Raw genomic sequence first — 17,273 nt, forward strand, 5'->3', positions numbered from 1 at the left:
GGAAGGGACTTCAAGCCATCATTTAGTCCAACTCTCTTAGGGTTTGCATGTACCAGTGGTGTTTTCTGTCTACCTTCTTACAGCCAGGTTGTGAAGAAGGTACAAAGACTGGATAGGAGGATGATTGGGAAACAGAGGGCAAAAAGAGGTTAGGAAGTAGGTGGGCCTGATAACTGAGGAATTAGTTTAAAGGAAAAAAAAACCCAAGTGATTTGGAAGCATGGTGTTCATTAGAGGCAAGCGAGGACACTGGATCCTACTCTGCAAAGTTCTTTTGGTGGTTCAGTGCTCATCTTGTGCACAGCTGAGGACATATCTTAGACTGGAGAAAAGCCTAACCAGTCTGATGCTCCCAGAACTGAAGAAATTACTGTGGATGAAGGCAGGAGTGTAGGGAAGTGTTGGTCCTTTTTCATTGCTGGGGCAGGAGTGGAAGGCATAATGTTTGCATGTGTTTTTTGGTGCTACTGCTCTACTGAAAAATGAGTGCCAAATGAGCAACCAGCTCTCCTGGCCCAGGCTGGGGACCTGATATTGTCCGAATTCCTCTCTCTTCTCTCATGGCAAATCCCTGACAAACTCAGAAAAGTCTTCTGACCTACATGTGTTGGCTTTCATATTTGTTAAACTGGGTTCACACTTTATGCACAGGAGTTTTGTGAAGATTAATTAGCTGCTGTTTGTGGAGTATCATATAAATACTCTGGATTATTATAATAACCTCAATCATTTCTCAGACATTATATGGTGTATGTTCATTTAGAATGCCTTTGTGCAATGCCTGATCCCACACTGACTATAACTGCTGGAAAGAGTAGGAAATTTTCTCATCAGGTCTCTAATAATATACCCTCACATAATAGAGCTGAATGACTCCAGAGATAAATATCCAGATTATAAAGAAGTCATCTACTGTGATAATCATTAAAGTCAAAATGATGATTTCAGATGAATGCCATTAATAGATTTTAAATACTAACCTTCTAACATATGTGCAAAATCTGATCTGATCCTTTTGAAAGGAAGAGTTTCCAAGTGAAGCCTTCTACTCTGTTGCTCTGTGGCATGGTTAAGGTTCCTTGTCACACTTATCTCAGAGTTCACAGTGCCAAGACATACATGGGTGACTCCAGGAGGTGATGGGAGACCCTGATCTCAGAATTTCCTTGTGCTGGTGGAGCTGGAGGCAGATCCTCTCTGTAATGATGGTTTTGTGATTCATAGCGTGGTCACTTTTGATACTGTCCCACTGGAAGAAAGATATTCTTAATAACAACTTCCAGTTTTTATTTCATTTTAGTTCACTTTGTGACTTCTTGGAAGCACTTTGTTTACTTAATCAGATTGCTATGGTATCTTTATATTCTCATTAGGCTGTAGCATCGTAGACTTGCTGATAAACAGGATCCCACTCAGGAAAAGCAATTTCCAGTGCCACAGAATGACTGGGACCATGAATCCAACTTCTACAGCAGTTCAAACAAGGCAGGAATACCTCTGTTTGCTTTACGATGGATGTTTTTCTTGTCTCCTGAGGCTGTTCTGAGATTATAACAAAGTTAGATCTCTTGATTCTGTAGCTATATTTGAAAAAAGCACACGAGGTGGATGGGAAGGTTAGTTAAGATGTAGAAGCAGGAATCAAGAGACCCGTGTCCCAGCCGCAGGCCTGCGACAAGCAATTCCCTTCCAGTTCCCAGGTCCCAACTTCCTTGCCATACAGTGGTGAATGACACCACCTGCTGCAAAGGGCTTTGGTGAGGCTGAGTTAATTGAAGCTGAAGTCCCACAGAATGGTGCTACGAAAGCACAAGGCACATTATCTAGTGCTCTGGCTTCATGTGGGGGGACTAATCAGTCCCAGGTCTTGTGGCAGGGTTTTAAAAAACAGTAATGGATTTTTGTATTAAAAAAGAAATCGATACCTTCTCTTGCACGTGGGACTGCTCTTTGGGGCCTCTGCCTAGTCCTGTTGAAGTCACAAAGAAGATTTTTCTGACTCCAATAGGATTTGATTAAGGTTCTTCTCCGTCAGCTGAGACGGAGCACGAACATCCTCAAAGGTGGAGTTCCAGCCATGTAGAATCACAGAGCTGTGGGGGTTGGAAGGGACCTTGGAAGGTCATCCAATCCAACCCTCCTGCTAAAGCCATTCCCTGGGGCAGGTTACACATACTAAAGTTGCCTCCATTTCAGAACTTTATAACGTAGGTTTACGGATGCAAAGTGACAGTATGGGCCAGCATCACTTTGGGAACAGGCCAATAGATCCAGAACCTCACCTGCTTTGCCCTCACCCTTTCTCCCTGTCCATTGGCAGCCAGCTGTAGGGGAATTTGTCCCACTCTGAGTGTTATGGGATGTCTGAGCACTCCCATCCTGCTGTCCCATGTGGCTGGGCAGGCTGGCCTGCAGCACTGCGGAGATAACACTGCTGTCTCTGCACTGAAGTGAAAAAAGGGCACTTAAATGATTCATCAGCCTGACTCCCCAGCACGGTGGTAACTCCCAAAAGGAGGAGCAGAAACTTTTAAAACAGCTCCCTCGGAATCCTGGAAGAGGGAATGTGTTTAAAGTGGTGTATTGGAGACTTCTGCAAGTGTATCAGTCTATCTATAGAAGGCTTGACCATATTGAAATGAATGTCTGTAGCATGTCTTAATTAATTTTACGTCTGCACGTGAAGTTAATCAGGTTTTCTATAGGGGTGCCAGAGTTTCTTTGTGGTAGTTGTTCAGAAGTGTTTAAGTTTTCCCTTGGTGCCCTGTTGATCGATGGGAGGACCACTCCATGCTCCCTCAGTTTGGCAGCAGTCAGTTGTCTGCTAAACCCGTAGCTGATGCTGTCCTTTGGAAGGAATGGAGGTCAGCTGAGAAACATGAAAGTCAGCAGTTTTTAAACTTAAAAAAAAAAAAATCATTTTTTTATGTATATATATGTTCAGGCCAAAAACTGGCTAAAGGTTCTCATTACAAAAAAAAAAAAAAAAAATACAGCCCTTCTGTAATTCTCCTGTTACCCCTAAATCAGCTTCATTTAGTGCTATACCTTCCCTTCTCTTTGCTCCCCCCAAGTCATTTTTATTCTAATGCTGCAATAAATATTAATACCTTTCCCAGATGCAACCACTTAAGATATATATGTATATTTAGCGACCTACCAAATACTTGATGTGAGCACCCAGTTGCAGCTAAAATCTGTCTGGAAAAACTCTGAAGGGAGAAATAGAAATATAGCACATCCAGTGTGCTCTGAAGAAACCACAGATATTTTGGCACAGCAATGGATGGGTACTGCTCCAATGCTGTGACCTCAAAGCTGAGACAGCACTTTGAAAAGTGAGGTGAGGAATTACTGATGCCCACCTTGTGATATCTTAGAGGCACACAAAACCAGGCATCTTGCATTTGCTGCTTGTGGATGTGCTCCTGGTTACAGATGCTGTCTGAATGCTCCCATCTCACTGCTGAATGTTTGTTCCCAACCACTGGGGAAGGCTGAGATGCCCTCTCCTCGAAGGAGGCATCCAGCTCTTAGAGAAGGAGAGTTCTGTTTTCTGTGTAGTTTTAATGGTCAGTGCACCCAGTGGGATGAATCAGTGCAGATCTAATTGAAGTGCAAGTTAATTTCCACATATGCCTCTGATTTACGCTAGCTGAGCATCCACACCCAGATATTCTGGAGATGTTTAACAGAAAATATGAATTTCATTAATTGCCATGTGACGTTACAAAGTTCAGTCCTGTGTGCTATTAAACACAGATTAGCGTAGAAATTTTACCTTTTGTGCCTGTGCTGTAGAGTTTGGTGCAGCACGCAGTGCTGTGGGACCTCAGCTCTTCCCAGGGCAGATCTGCTGACACGGCGAGCTCTGTCAGACTCCTCTGTGCTCTGATCTTTGTCCCTTAGTTTGCCTCGTTTCTCTGATCTGGAAGGTGTACAAGAATTTAAAAACCATTACAAAGGAAACGGAACACTTCCCTGATTAATTTGATCTTTTATTTTTCCTTGAAAGCAACGACAAGCCATGAATCTTGTGGGTTTTTGTTTGCATTTTTTTCTCCCAAACAAGCAGCTATCCATTGGCTCACTGATTTCCATGTAGAAGTTGCTTGCCTTGGTTTCATTACACACTTTGGCGGTGTTCTATAGTTTCTCCCTGCACAGCCAGATCTCAGTAATACAAGCAGTTTATGTATCTGCAAATATTTTTTGATATCTGTAAGAAGAGGGCAGGATAACAAGGAGTGTTTGCGAGCAACGTTTCTGGCTGGAATTCTCCTGTGAATGTCTGAGTGTGCTGTTATGCATAATATTGTTCGTTTTGAAAACATTCTTACAGATAAAATCTTGCTTACCGACCATTCAAATAAAAGAGGTCATGGTTTTAGCGTGAGGAGTCGATACAACTTATTTGATAGAATACATGCAGCGTGCTCCCAGGGCATGAAGATCTGTGTGGCTTCAGCTCAGAGTATGTGATTGGGGTTGAGATCCCAGAAGCTGCCCAAGAGAGCCTGGACCCGGTTCCCACTGCTCCTGGATCCCAGTGGGATCAGTGAAGAAGTTGGGCTTCCAACACCTGAAGCCCAGTGGGATCAGTGGGGACATTGGGCTCCCAATACCTGGATCCCGATGAGTGAGCTGAGATGCTGGACTCTCAACACCTGGGGCCCAATGGGATCAGTGTGGATGTTAGGCTCTCAACATCTGGATCCCAATGAGATCAATGAGGCCACCAGACTCCCAACCCCTGGGTCCCTATGGGATCAGTGGGGATACCAGTCTCCCAACACTCGGATCCCAATGGGATCAGCAAGTATGTTGGGCTCCCATTGCAACCCATGCACTCAGAGCTGCTAAGTCGTTACCAAGAAAGGATGGTGGAGACAAAAATACTGATCTGCAAAATGCACTCACACAGCAAATAAACATTTTAGATATTTTTCAAGTGTTTGTGACAGATCTAAGGCAAACAAGTGCTCTCTAGAAGGATGGATTTTGTGACAGTCATTGTATGTTCCCTGGGCTGTTTTCATGGGTTTGGTTGTAGTGAGGTCTGCAAAGGGTTTTGTTTGTTCAAGCCACATTTAAATGGATCAGATCCTTCAGTATTTCTTTGTATTTTTGGGGCAGATGGAAGAGAAATACCACACCATAAGTGATGCAAAGAAGTAGCAATAACAAGGAGAAGTGAATTTCTGCTTTATTGTGTTGCGTTAGGACTATTTTGGCAGTTGTTGTTGGTAAACCCTAGGAAATATACATCTTTCTCCTTTAAAGTTCTAATTCAAGGCATGAATGTGTGAGTTCTGAAGGGACTTAGGGACTGCGGTAAAAAATCGTTGTCATAGTAACAGAAAGGGAAATAGGCCTAGCTCACCTGGGACTTTAACTTACTGCAAAAGCTGATTTTTTTTTTTTTTAAGGAAAGCACTCAGTAAGAGAAATAAATAAATAAGTTGTTCTTTGTATTCTGAACCAATTCTTCAACTGTATCTTTTTTTTTCCTCATATCCGTGTCTTTTCCCTTCCAAACCTATCTTAAAATCTCTGACTCTTTTAATTGTTGCAGTTAAACTCATTTTGTCCAACAAATGGAAAGGCACTGGCAGAAAGGAGTCACAGCAAATATTTTCACTTACGATAGAATGAAGAATCTGTAAGATTTTTTTTTTTTGCCTGTTTTGCCTGAATTTTGAAGTCATACTCGTTTTGAATCCAGCAACTGTGATTTTTCACATAGGGTTGGCTGCTTTACCTCGGAAATTCACAAATGTAATCAGATGAATAAAGGGATGAATCCCGATGAAAGGTTTGCAGAGCACCCGAATTTGAAAAATGCCTCCTAATATTGCTGAAGTGCAAGATCTGTTTGTTATAATGCATAGTGCTGGCTGAGCCCATCAGCATCCTGAAGGTTCAACTTACGTACACAGCAAGCTAAACTCGATGGGAGAATAATGTATAAAGATAGATACAAGTGACAAGGCAAAAATAATTGGCACGGACGCTTTGTATGATGTTAATGGGTTTGTCTGCTTGGACAGCATGAGCTGTCACCTATTACTTCCATTTGTGTTTTTGTTACCCTCTCTGAGAATCGGTGTAAGATTCTGATGTGAGCTCTTTTCTGATTTAGTTACCAAAATCTTAACAGCTAAAAACACTGTCAGGATGAAATCTCATCAGCTTCTTCTGGGATCTCCGTTTGTCTCCATGTTGTTTTATATGTTGTATGTAGTTTCAATGCTTATCAGCCTCAGAGTTGCCCTGTCGGTTTTTGTAGTTTTCACAATAACATTATCCCTCTATATTGTTTCATGGAAAATCCATTCAGACAGCAAAAAAAAAAAGACCTTGTATGCACAGGAGAGATAAAGAAACAGACTCAAATCGTGTGGTCAAATGTGCAGTGGAGAAATGGGGATAAATCAAAGTAGATGTGTTGACTTACATCAACTAACAGCCCATCTCAGAGTTGATTATAGTCACATTGAGTGCAGTTCACCCGATTTTTCTGTGTTTCTGTGTGGTTTTTTGTTTGTTGGGGTTGGCTGTGTGGGATTTTCTGTTTTTTTCTTCTGAGTTCTCCCAGTCCTGGATGGCTGATATACCACCATGTAAATCACTCTGCTGTGTACTTTCAGACAGAACATAACACACATTTCGTTATGGTTAATAACAGTGACACAATTCTTTACCGTTACAGATTCTTCTTAAAATTTTTTCTCAAGTGCAATCAGAATTGTTTGAAAACAGCAGGAAACCCACGAGATATGAGGCGGTTCCAGGTAAGCCTCAGCATTAAGCTGTCTCTTTCTTTCTCTTTTTCTCCTCTCAACAACATTGCTTGTAATAAATATGATGACGGTCTGTGATAAGCCATATCGGATATTGTTAAAGTTTTTCTCCATTTGTTGTGGTTAAACCTTTTTTTTCCCCTCTCCTCTCTCTTTTCCCACTCCGAATCCCCAAGGGGAAGTGATGCACTGTACCAACCAGCAGTGGATATTTGATTTGACACCCTCGGGCAAAGCACTCGCACATACAGCTGCCCACAGCAGGGATCGTGTTTGTGATACTTAGATGCCTCAGAATTTTTCAAAGTAGCTCTGTACGTGGTACAGAAGCATCTCCCCGTTTCCCTACACTCTCTCTTCCCATCTCTTTTGCCTTTTAACTCTTTCACGCCATCCTGTCAGCTTCTTAAAAAATATAATAATAATTATAATAATAAAAATAAAAAGCCCAAATAGCGATGGTCACTTTAAGATCTCACGCAGGAAAGCAACAAGACCCAGGGGACAATGACCCAGCTGCTTTGCAGTAAAATCTGCCACTGGTTTCATCATAGCTGTCGCTGATGTATTGTGAACACCAGCTAATAAAAACACAGAAGGGGGTGAAGTGTGTCAGGTTAAAAGCAGAGGAGAAAGGAAAGGCGGACGCAGTCCCTCTTCTGCACTCTAATCTTTAAGCAGCTATGTGTAATTATTATTTTACCTGTAAAAGGGTAAAATGGTCTTACTACTTGTTGCCATTTTTATCTTCCCTCACTGCAACCCATCTGTGACACAAAGAGGATTTTAGCTGTAGGGGGATGTGTGGCTCTCCTGTAGACCCATCAGGTCTGCAGAGGGCAGTGACATCCTGAGGTCTGCCAGCTCATGGTTGGTGATTGGGTTCTGGCCTCAGTTCCCTCATTTAGAAACAACGTGAAAACTCTACAGGAATTTACAGCCCCATGTCAAACTTTCCACTAAATGATGTATTTTGGTTTATATTTTTACTAGGAATAACGTTTCACAAGAGGGATGTTTTTTTCAAAATAAAAGAAACACCACAGGTTGATGAAAACAAAAATCCACTCTGATATCCAAAAATTTTAGAGAAGGGTTGGCTAAAAATACAAATTTATTTTGTTTTGTTTTGTTTTCAGTGGAAATAAATAAGAAAAAATAATCCCACTCAACTTTGGTTATTTGGCACCAGTGGTTTTATGAGACAGTAGTTACTTTCTCATTGTGTTTTTTGGAGACAGTAAGACATCAAAAAATTAAGTCATAATAATTAAAAAGGAAAGGTGTGGCCATTGTTAGCAAATTTGTACTTTTATTTCAATCAACAATTTCCATCAAGAATAAATAAATAAATAAATAAACCACCACTATTATCTTCCATGAATGCCAAAAAAATGATAGTAAAGGAAAACTCAAATGGTAATGTGTGAACAGATCTTGGGAGATCGTAGGGCCAGCTAGGATGGCTGAGGGTGGATCCAGACACATCTGAATACTCTACATTGTGATTGAAGCTAAAGTCATTGATTTCAGGTGGATGCTGAATGGCAAGAGGATTTTGGATCATTTATTTATTTATTTTAATGGAAATCTCTCTCTACTCTCAGCTTTATCCTTTGTTTGATCTCCGCACCTCCGTAGCAAAAATAGCTATTTTATTAAGTATCTAAATAGCTTCAAATTTTCAGTGGACATTGAAAAGTGAAACTGAAAACGAGCTTTACAGCATGCATATGTTACTGATGGAATGCCTTCAGCCCATCCACCTGGCGTTCTTGTACATGAGGAAGTATTGGCTTGCTTTTGATCTTTGTACCAAAATCAGCAGCTTATTGCAGGCAAAAGTGAGCTGGGGCAGACTCCTCCCAACCTGGATTTTCTGCCTTACAACAGCCAAGCCTGTAGAAACGAGCCAAGTAAAACTCTGGTTCTGTTTTGCAGGGATTGCTTAAACTCTTCTTGCACTTGCAGTCAATGTGGATTCATATCCTTTCCAGTTTCACTGTTAGGTTTAAGTTCAAACCTCAACGTTAATCAAGATCAGGCAAAGCCTCTAGGTTCATCTGTCTGTCAAAAACCAAAACGTCGACAAGACTTTGTTTCGGTGTTACATGAATGAACCCTTTGAAACAAATTGTAAAATGTTTGAGGTTTTGAGGGAAAGCAGAATCTTTGTTCAGGGCGTGTTGGTTGATGAGCTCGGTTCTGGGCTACGGAGCTCAGAATGTATGAATAAAGCTACAAAAAAGAAAAAACATAGTTCCCTTGCTAAAATTGTATGCATTGGGAGTGAAACGTTCAGTGTTCCAATGGAAGTTAGCCAGGATGAACTGCAAAGAGAGCCTGATTTCAGTCTGCCTGGTTGCTTCTAAGGATAGAAGTATGACTTCCATGGTTGTAATGTAAAAAAGAGCTCTCCTTAATGGTCTACCGTGTCTTCTGGATCCCCCTCAATGTCTTAATTTTAGGCAAATACTTTTTTGTCCAGTTATTGTTGTGCATAGTCTGTCAACTACCCTTAAAGTTGTATGTGGAAGAGAAGGTGTTGTTCCAAATGTTGGCAGTATACACTTGTGCACTGTGAACATGGTCATTTTCAGTTTAGTTTTTAAGATTTGCATCAGGCATTGTAATTAATGGGCAGGATTGCTTCTTCGGTTTGAAAGTACAGTTGTTTGCCCAAGAACATGGGATCAGAGTAAAAGCAGGGTCAAAAAGGCCAGTACAGTTGGCTACTTTACTGATTTTATTATTTTGTTTATACTTTAAAAAGAAAAAATGAGAAGAGAAAATCCCAGTCTCCAAGCTCCCCTTGCTACTGAAAACGTGGAACTGAAAGGGTCTCATCAAAACATTTCTGCTCTATAATGGAGATGGAATGAAAGCCCAAAGCTCTGGCTTTGTTGTTGAGACAGAAATGTAAATAAGAGACATGGAAATTGTGCTGTACGACGCGTCTTATTGAGTTCTCCAAGCAAGGAAGAATGGTTACTCATATCTGGAAGTGTGTCAAGTTAATGCTTCTGATTAGAGATGGGTGTGAAGCTGCTCGGTTTGGTTCCAGAGAGCTGGGATCCAGATCCTGGCCTCAGCCTCTGTATTTCTAGATAGAAGATATAGCTCTCAAATAGCGTACAGTTTATTAAACTAAATTAAATATTAGATTTCATTTCTATCACACCCACTGAAAAAACTGGGGGTGGGGGGAAAAAAGGGTGGAAAGGTTCCATTAACGCCGCATTGTAAATTCAATACAGTTCCAGATGCCTGAAGAGTTGGGTTTGGGGGGTTGTTTTTTGTTGTTTATTTGGGGTTTTTTTGTTTGTTTTTAGAATAACTCCTTAGTTTGGAGAGCAACACCAGCTGCCTTGTGATCACATTAACTGTTTGAAATTTGCTTTGATACTAAGTGGAGCTTCAGAGATGAAAATCTCTCAACTTTAACGTTTAGACGTTGTCCATCTAATGGTTTTTCTACTGTTGAAAAGTGTTGCACCTCAGAATCTAAAGGACGTGTGATGATTATTCAGTATGTAACATTATTAAGTATGTATCCAGTAATAACATAATTTTATTGTGACTCAGGCTATTTCAGCGGGGACAGGGAATCTTCCTATTACTAATGGTTACTTGTTGGCTGCCCAAATGCATACACAGATTGAGGAATACATCCCTGCCAATTCAGCTGAAGCAAATATTGATTATCAGTTAAAATATTTTCCAATGATGGAAAATGAAACAAACAAACAAACAAAAAAAAAACAACAAAAAAAACCCAACCAGGAATATTTAAGTTACCTGCTCAAACACAGCGCTCTTTGGATTCAACTAATCTGCAAATCTGAGCTTTCATATGTATTCTCATTACTGTCACTGCTGTACTCACAGTGAGTGATCTCCCAGGAACAGAATTAAAAAAGAAACAGTGATGCCCTCCACTTAATGAGGAGTTCTCCTAGAGAACTTGATTGAAGCCCAATGACACTTAATGGTAACGACCGGTGTGTAATGGGGGACAATAATTCTGTGGAATTAAGATGAGGCACTTGAGCTCAAATGCTTCAGCTGAGACTTGGTGCTAACGCATTAGCCTCCTGTTGATAGGGAATTCTGCTGCATCCAGTCACACTGATTATACAGATCCTATGGTGCTGTGGTTGTGAATGGGACCAGGGAACAGAACAGTGATGTTAATGATGGTCATCTTTGAATCAACATCATTTTTTAGAAATAGAAAATGGAAAGGTTGGCAACTCTCCTCTGTTTTCAGCAGAAATCATGACATGGAATGTTTCCTGGCAAGTATTCCCCTCTAGGTGCTCCAGGGAGAAAGGAAAAATAACAAGGTGTCTCCCTGGGGAGATTTCCTTCCTGACCTCGGAGTGGTTGGATCAGTTCATCATCAGGCACCTGAGCCAAGCTGGCTGTGTTTGAGAGTTCACCCAGCCAGGCTCAGTGTGAAGCACCAAAGGATCTGTGTCGTTCAGGAAGGAATAATGTGGGTAAGAGCAGTCAGATAATGCTGTGACTCAGGAATGCTGTACTCTGTAAAGAAGCAGAAAGGGATGCTAGGAGGAAAACAGAACTGGACTAAATCAAAATCACTTTCAGACTGGTGGTGAAAGAATGTGCTAAGGACCCCCACAGTCAGATCTGCATGTGGACTGAGATCTCTGCTAGAGAGATGAATACTACAGGGACTAATGTCATTAAGGGAAATTCATTATCCAGCTATAGATACAAAATGAGAACAACTAATACCAGCTACCGCTGACAGATTTCTTTGCTGGAGGTGATGTTATTTTAGTGCCTATATGTGTAAGGGAGGGACTGATTGCAACTTAACCACTCAAAGCTCTTCACTCAGATCTGAAGACCATTGCCACTGTGGGTTGCCAAAGTTGTGCATCATCCATTAAAGCAAACCATAAATGAGATCCTACTGCATCTTAGGTAAGCTCTGCTGATAGAAAGTAAGATGTGTTTATATCAGTGTACTCCACTGATCTTGTCTGGAATACAGCATACTGGTTTAACTAACTTTAAACAGGATGGAAATGAGATTTGTACAGGACTGGAGAGCTGTGTGGAATGGGGAGGGGTACTTGGCTTGTGTGCTCTAGGGCATAACTGTTCTCTGAAAATATCCCGAGGTATAGCAGAATAAGAAACAATAATTTCAAAACTAGTGCTGAGCATGAACTGATTACAAATAAACTTAGGCTGTAAACCATGAAGTCCATCACCATCAGAAGAAACAGGCTTTAAAACCAGAGAAGAGCCAAAGGCAAAAGCTTGGCTGGTTTAAGACAATTGTTTAGAAGTGGCTGCATGGTTTAGTTGTCTGTAATAGCAGGAGATGGAATGACAGTGACCCAGGAGTTCCCTCCTACCCAGTGCCCCTAAAATGGCAGGAGGCCCCACTCCGAAAATGAAGGCCACGTGCAGAGCTCCTGTTAGCTTGCCGTTTTCGGGTATCAGAGAGGGTTTCCCAAAGAATCTGATGGAAGTTTTGAGCAGAGTGAAGCTGCTGGCATTTTTCTCTGTTTATCTTATTCCTAATCCAACTATGAAGCAAACACATATCATAGCATGTACTCCTGTATTACTCGCTTGACCCAAATGCCTGTTGACATCAATGGGAGCCCCATCCAAGTGAAGACAGCACGATGAGGCCTGACATCTTTTCTTCCACCCAGCTGGAAAATAATAATAAGGCTAATAATTTTTAAAATCCTCCTAGTAGTTATTCTTCTGAAAAGTTAAAATAACATGGTGCTGTGACTAGAGAGTTGTAAGGGAAAGTGCATCAGGAATGTAATATTGTTTCCAGATGTACAGTGTCATAAGAATTTTTTCCACACTTGGAATGGTAACAGGAATTTTTTGAGAGAGATCATTTACACAGTGATGAGATACGTTACATGTAAATAAACACCTCTGTGCCTAGAATGTTTGTACCATATGTCTAAATAGGTGTCTGTGAGTGATACAGCTTTCGTGTGTAGATGCTGGGTATGCAGTTTGAAGAGGAGCATACTTTATATTAATGAGGTATCCATGTAAGGTATAGATGAGGAAGGAAAGACTGTAGTGCCTCTGAACAAGGATTTATAGTATTTCTGAACCTTTCATTGAGAAACCTTTATGCATGTGCAGAACATGCCTTCCCCACTACCCACCCTTCAAGTGGGCTACTGCAGGAGATGCAGTCATTAACGAAGACTGGCTGCTGCCAGAGGTGAAGATTTTAGTCTGAAAACTGGTAACACGAACTGTTAGACTGATTGGTGCTGTCAGTACTGGAGAGTCAGAGAGGTAATCTTTAAGGTAAAGTAACACCAACACTTTGAACTGTGCAGGGAAGTGGACGAGGGGCAGTCCAGCTTGGGGAACCTGAGTGCAGTGCCCTAAACCCAGTCTGGCTGAATGTCACAGGAGGTGATGAGCCCTCATTGTGGCTTTTCAGGAGGGAGTATATTACAGAAATGCACGTGGGAAACAAAAGCATCGCGGAGGTGACAGCACACACGTTTCTTCTGCACTGCTGCAGAATCATTGCTGCGGGTCTGTGGCTTCAGAGCTGTGCAAAGAGACTCTGGGGAACTGCTGAAAGCCCCACTTAAAGCCTTGCACCTTCCTTGCTGCTGCTGTAGATGGAACCCATGGTTGGTGGATGAGTGAACACTTTGCTGTGTTTGTTTCTAGCTCCAGTGGTTGTCCTCTGAAACTTCACCAGAGGTGACTGGTTGATCCAGATGTTTAGGAACGTAAAATCTTTCTTATTTATGCCATCTATGTCAAATTTGGCCTTCAGCTACAGTTATCAGAATGCGCTGTATTATGCACAAAGTATGTAGCTGACATATTTTGATGTTCTCAGGTCGTTTCCTCAGAATTGTATTTTGCCTTAACTACTGATTTTAGTGAAAAGATCACAAATGGAATTGGTGTAGAAGCCAAATTTCCACACACTAGAAGTAGTGCCATCAGGTCAGGAAACAGAAACCCCAAAACATTTGTCAATAATTTGCCAGTGATGTGGGCAAATCTGAGAATTTAAATCTCTGGAGAAGTTTGCACATCACCTTTCAGCAGCACTGAAGGTCTACAAAAAGGCCTGGGATGTTTTACAATGTTAGGAGAACAAGTGTTATTGATAAATATGTGCTCAGAAAGGTATTGGCTAAAAAGAAAAAAAAAATCCTAGAAATGGTTAACAAGGTAATGGTAAGAAGCGTTGACCTTGATTTGTTTAGCTAAGATGTAAAGATTTTTGAAGGTCAAAGGTGTTCTTGTGTAGTGTTTTGGAGTCTAACTGTGTCTGACCCTCTAACATTAAGCTGCTGTGGCCTGCAGTTTTGAAGAGTGAAGCAAACCAGGGGGAAAGAGAGAAGGGGGAGAGAACAGGAAATGGAGTGAGGTGTTTCAGGAAGTTGTCAGGAGTTGACTGATTGATTCCAGATGGAAAGGGTCACCCTTCATGACCCAGGAAATACTCACTGGGGGAAAGCAGTTGGCTTGTGAAAGGGAAGGGCCTGGGAGTTAGAGACCATAGCGGAATGTGCATTCTTCTTCCCTTTATCCATAAAACATTGTTTTTTAATCCTCAGTATTAGATTGCCATCTTCACCAGCCAAGAAGGAATGACCAAATCAAAGTGGAGAAGCTCAGGCCTTGTTATGTCCGTAGTCTTGCATGTTCTCACTCCACAGCACTGATAATGATGTAGTAACGATGACAAAAGGCGTGTGCTAATTTCAGTTGTACCTTGAAGATTACTGAAAAGAAGGTCCAAAACTTCTTAAAATTCTGGTCCAGATCTGCACTTTGCGGTTTGTCCTATCCCTGAGGATTGCATCTATTTACCATGGGGCCCAGCAGTTGCAGTGCCAACTGGGTCTGACCCTCCTGTGACGAATGGGAGAGGTAAATAGAAATGGAGCCATTCACAGAGAGAGGCCTTCTGCTGGAATAGTGGATGCTCAACACTTATGTTCTATACAGTGGACTATTTTTTGCTATTACTCTTGAGATAGGACTCATTTTTTTGTGCAACACTGACACTCAAGTGGGTTTTCAAACGGACTTTGCACACTCACAGTCTGCAGATACAATAAAAAATCTCATACCGGGGTCACATGAGTGTGCATTTATCACATGCATACCTTGTGTATGTGAGGTCAGGTATGTATATATTACATAATGTAACTGTATATATATGATATACTTCTGATTTACATTTGGTTGCAATTTAAACACTTGTCGTAAATATTTCAGACACTGGAATAATTCAGGCCTATTCCCCTGTTGCCACAGTGCGCTCTGTGCTGGCCAGTGAGAGATTAAAATTTATTTCCATTGTTTAACGGAAAATAATGAAGTGCATCTGAGTGGGTTCAGCTATGTCATGCAGGAAACGTTCACTCTGGATAGGAGTCCCACTCCACCCAAATGTGCAATGATGAAATCCGTTGGCACACGGAAAGCAACACATTTTGTGACAAGAATGCTTGAGAAATATAAGAGTACAGTATGACAAGAGCCTTTTGGAATGAATTAAACTTGTCTCGAGAAAGAAACTATTCCTTAAACTCACAAAATCCTGCCGGGGGGGTGAGGTTTCTCATGGTGTGTGATGAGTATTGCTTCATCAACAAGTAGTGCCTGGCATTCTCTTACCTGGATCAGGACAGCTCTATCTGTGAAAATTCATGAACACATCCAGGGTCGTATCCTCAATAGCTGTGAGTTTCTGTTGCTGTGTGGCAGCTGAGTAGAGCTAAGCTGATTTACACCAACTAATGGCCATGACCCCAGAGTTTCAACAAGATGCATCTTCTTTCAGTCGTTAAAATGCAAGATTGTTTAGTTTAGTTTTTTTTTTCCTTAAAGTTTGTGGCTTAAAGACAGGTTTGTTTCTGGATTTTTACAACTTACAGTTTGGGACGTGGTGTTTGAAAGGGAGAGCTAAGTGGGATTCATTAACATATTCAATTACTCTAAGAATTCGTATGCCTTCAGAGCCCAGCAGCAAAGCCACGGAGGCCAAGGCTTTCAGATCTGGTGCTTGACTCTGGGTGCTCAGGCTCAGGTGTTTTCCGAGTGCTCAGTCTGTGTATGTAAAAACCAGACATTGTATTAGGCACTTTTTTCACGTCGTAGGAGTTTCTCTTTTGCTTGGTCAATGGAGACCTTTTTTTCTGAAGCAGATGCAGATGTATTTGCATGTGTGCACGGTACAGCAGATGGCTCTGAATCTGCATGTATGTATCAGAGGGCAAATTGCTGCAGTGCTCTGCAGCCTGTCCTCCTGGTTGGTGTATACAGACCTCTTTGCCATCAGCTATGCTACGGTGCATCATAGGAAACGAAATTTAGGGCCATCTGCAGTAGCTGGTTCATTATACATTAAGGATTTTATATGGCCCTTAGGATGCTGTGTTAAATGGAATTAATACACAGACTAAAGGCTGAAAATATTTTCTCCCATTCTTGCTAGAGAATAAACCTTTCAGGACACGATTACAATTTACAAACAGAATAAGATTTTAACTAAATTGAATAACCAATACTTTATAAGCTGAGTATCCAACTAAGCTGTTTACCTGCCTCCTTTTTCTTCCCTTTGAAAATATCTAGGTTGTGCTATCCACGACAGTGAATGTTGATGGGCATGTGCTGGCAGTATCTGACAACATGTTTGTTCACAACAACTCCAAGCATGGACGGAGAGCAAGGAGACTCGACCCCTCTGAAGGTAGGGTGCTGTATGAAGAACAGTACGCAAATGAAATGCAAGAGAGTGTTACCCATTCATTGGTTTCTGTTTGTTTTCAAGAGGAAAGGAGAGCTAAGAGGGAGCTACAGAACCTCAGGGGGCTTAAAGAAGGAAAAGGCAGGAAAACAGTGTCTACTGCATGCAAAATATGGTCCTCTTCACATCTAAGATGCAGACTTCCCTCCTCCCCCTCCCAATTCATTAACTAGTTTGTCCCGCAGAGATGAAAAACCCAGAAACACTGAGTATTATCTAAAATTCAGACTTCTTTTTCAGCTGGAATTGATTTGATTTCAGGCAAATTAGGCAACATGACATCTTAGTTAAACAGAACTGTTACAGCACAAGATGTGTATGAAAAAGTGTCACTAGTTCCCTTAAACAAACTATGTGCAAAGCATAACAATGCACAGAAGGAAACTGACACTAATTGATTTTAGTTTGTTTGGCTAAGTAAGGCTCATGGCCGTCTACAGGATGGTTTTTGGACTGTATTAAAGTAATTACAAATACTTGTGTCTGTTACATCTCAGAGTGGTTGGCCCCTCCTCTCCCTCTTCTCCTGCGTTCATTACCAATGCATTCCACCTTCTCATGCAGACAGTACTCCAAATTACTAGCAAATGCTATCTGTGTCTACTTTTCCCTCCCCTGCAGCTAGTGAAAGTGAGAAGAGCTAGTGATGTTAG

General features: G+C 41.4%; 1 protein-coding gene across 2 annotated transcripts in view; it reads left to right on the forward strand.

The window, feature by feature from the left end:
• The window catches only part of EBF2 (EBF transcription factor 2), a 124,406-nt gene that overhangs the window by 82,222 nt on the left and 24,911 nt on the right, over nucleotides 1-17,273 (forward strand). For both annotated transcript variants that reach the window (XM_065745147.1, XM_065745148.1), the window contains exons 7-8: nucleotides 6,713-6,794; nucleotides 16,446-16,563. In XM_065745147.1, the coding sequence (XP_065601219.1) occupies nucleotides 6,713-6,794; nucleotides 16,446-16,563 (200 nt within the window). The remainder of the gene's footprint in view (nucleotides 1-6,712; nucleotides 6,795-16,445; nucleotides 16,564-17,273) is intronic.

The sequence above is a fragment of the Cyrtonyx montezumae genome, unplaced genomic scaffold (assembly GCF_038088225.1).
Source record: "Cyrtonyx montezumae isolate F1298 unplaced genomic scaffold, pur_monq_1.0 scaffold_33, whole genome shotgun sequence".
NCBI classification, from domain to species: Eukaryota; Metazoa; Chordata; class Aves; order Galliformes; family Odontophoridae; genus Cyrtonyx; species Cyrtonyx montezumae.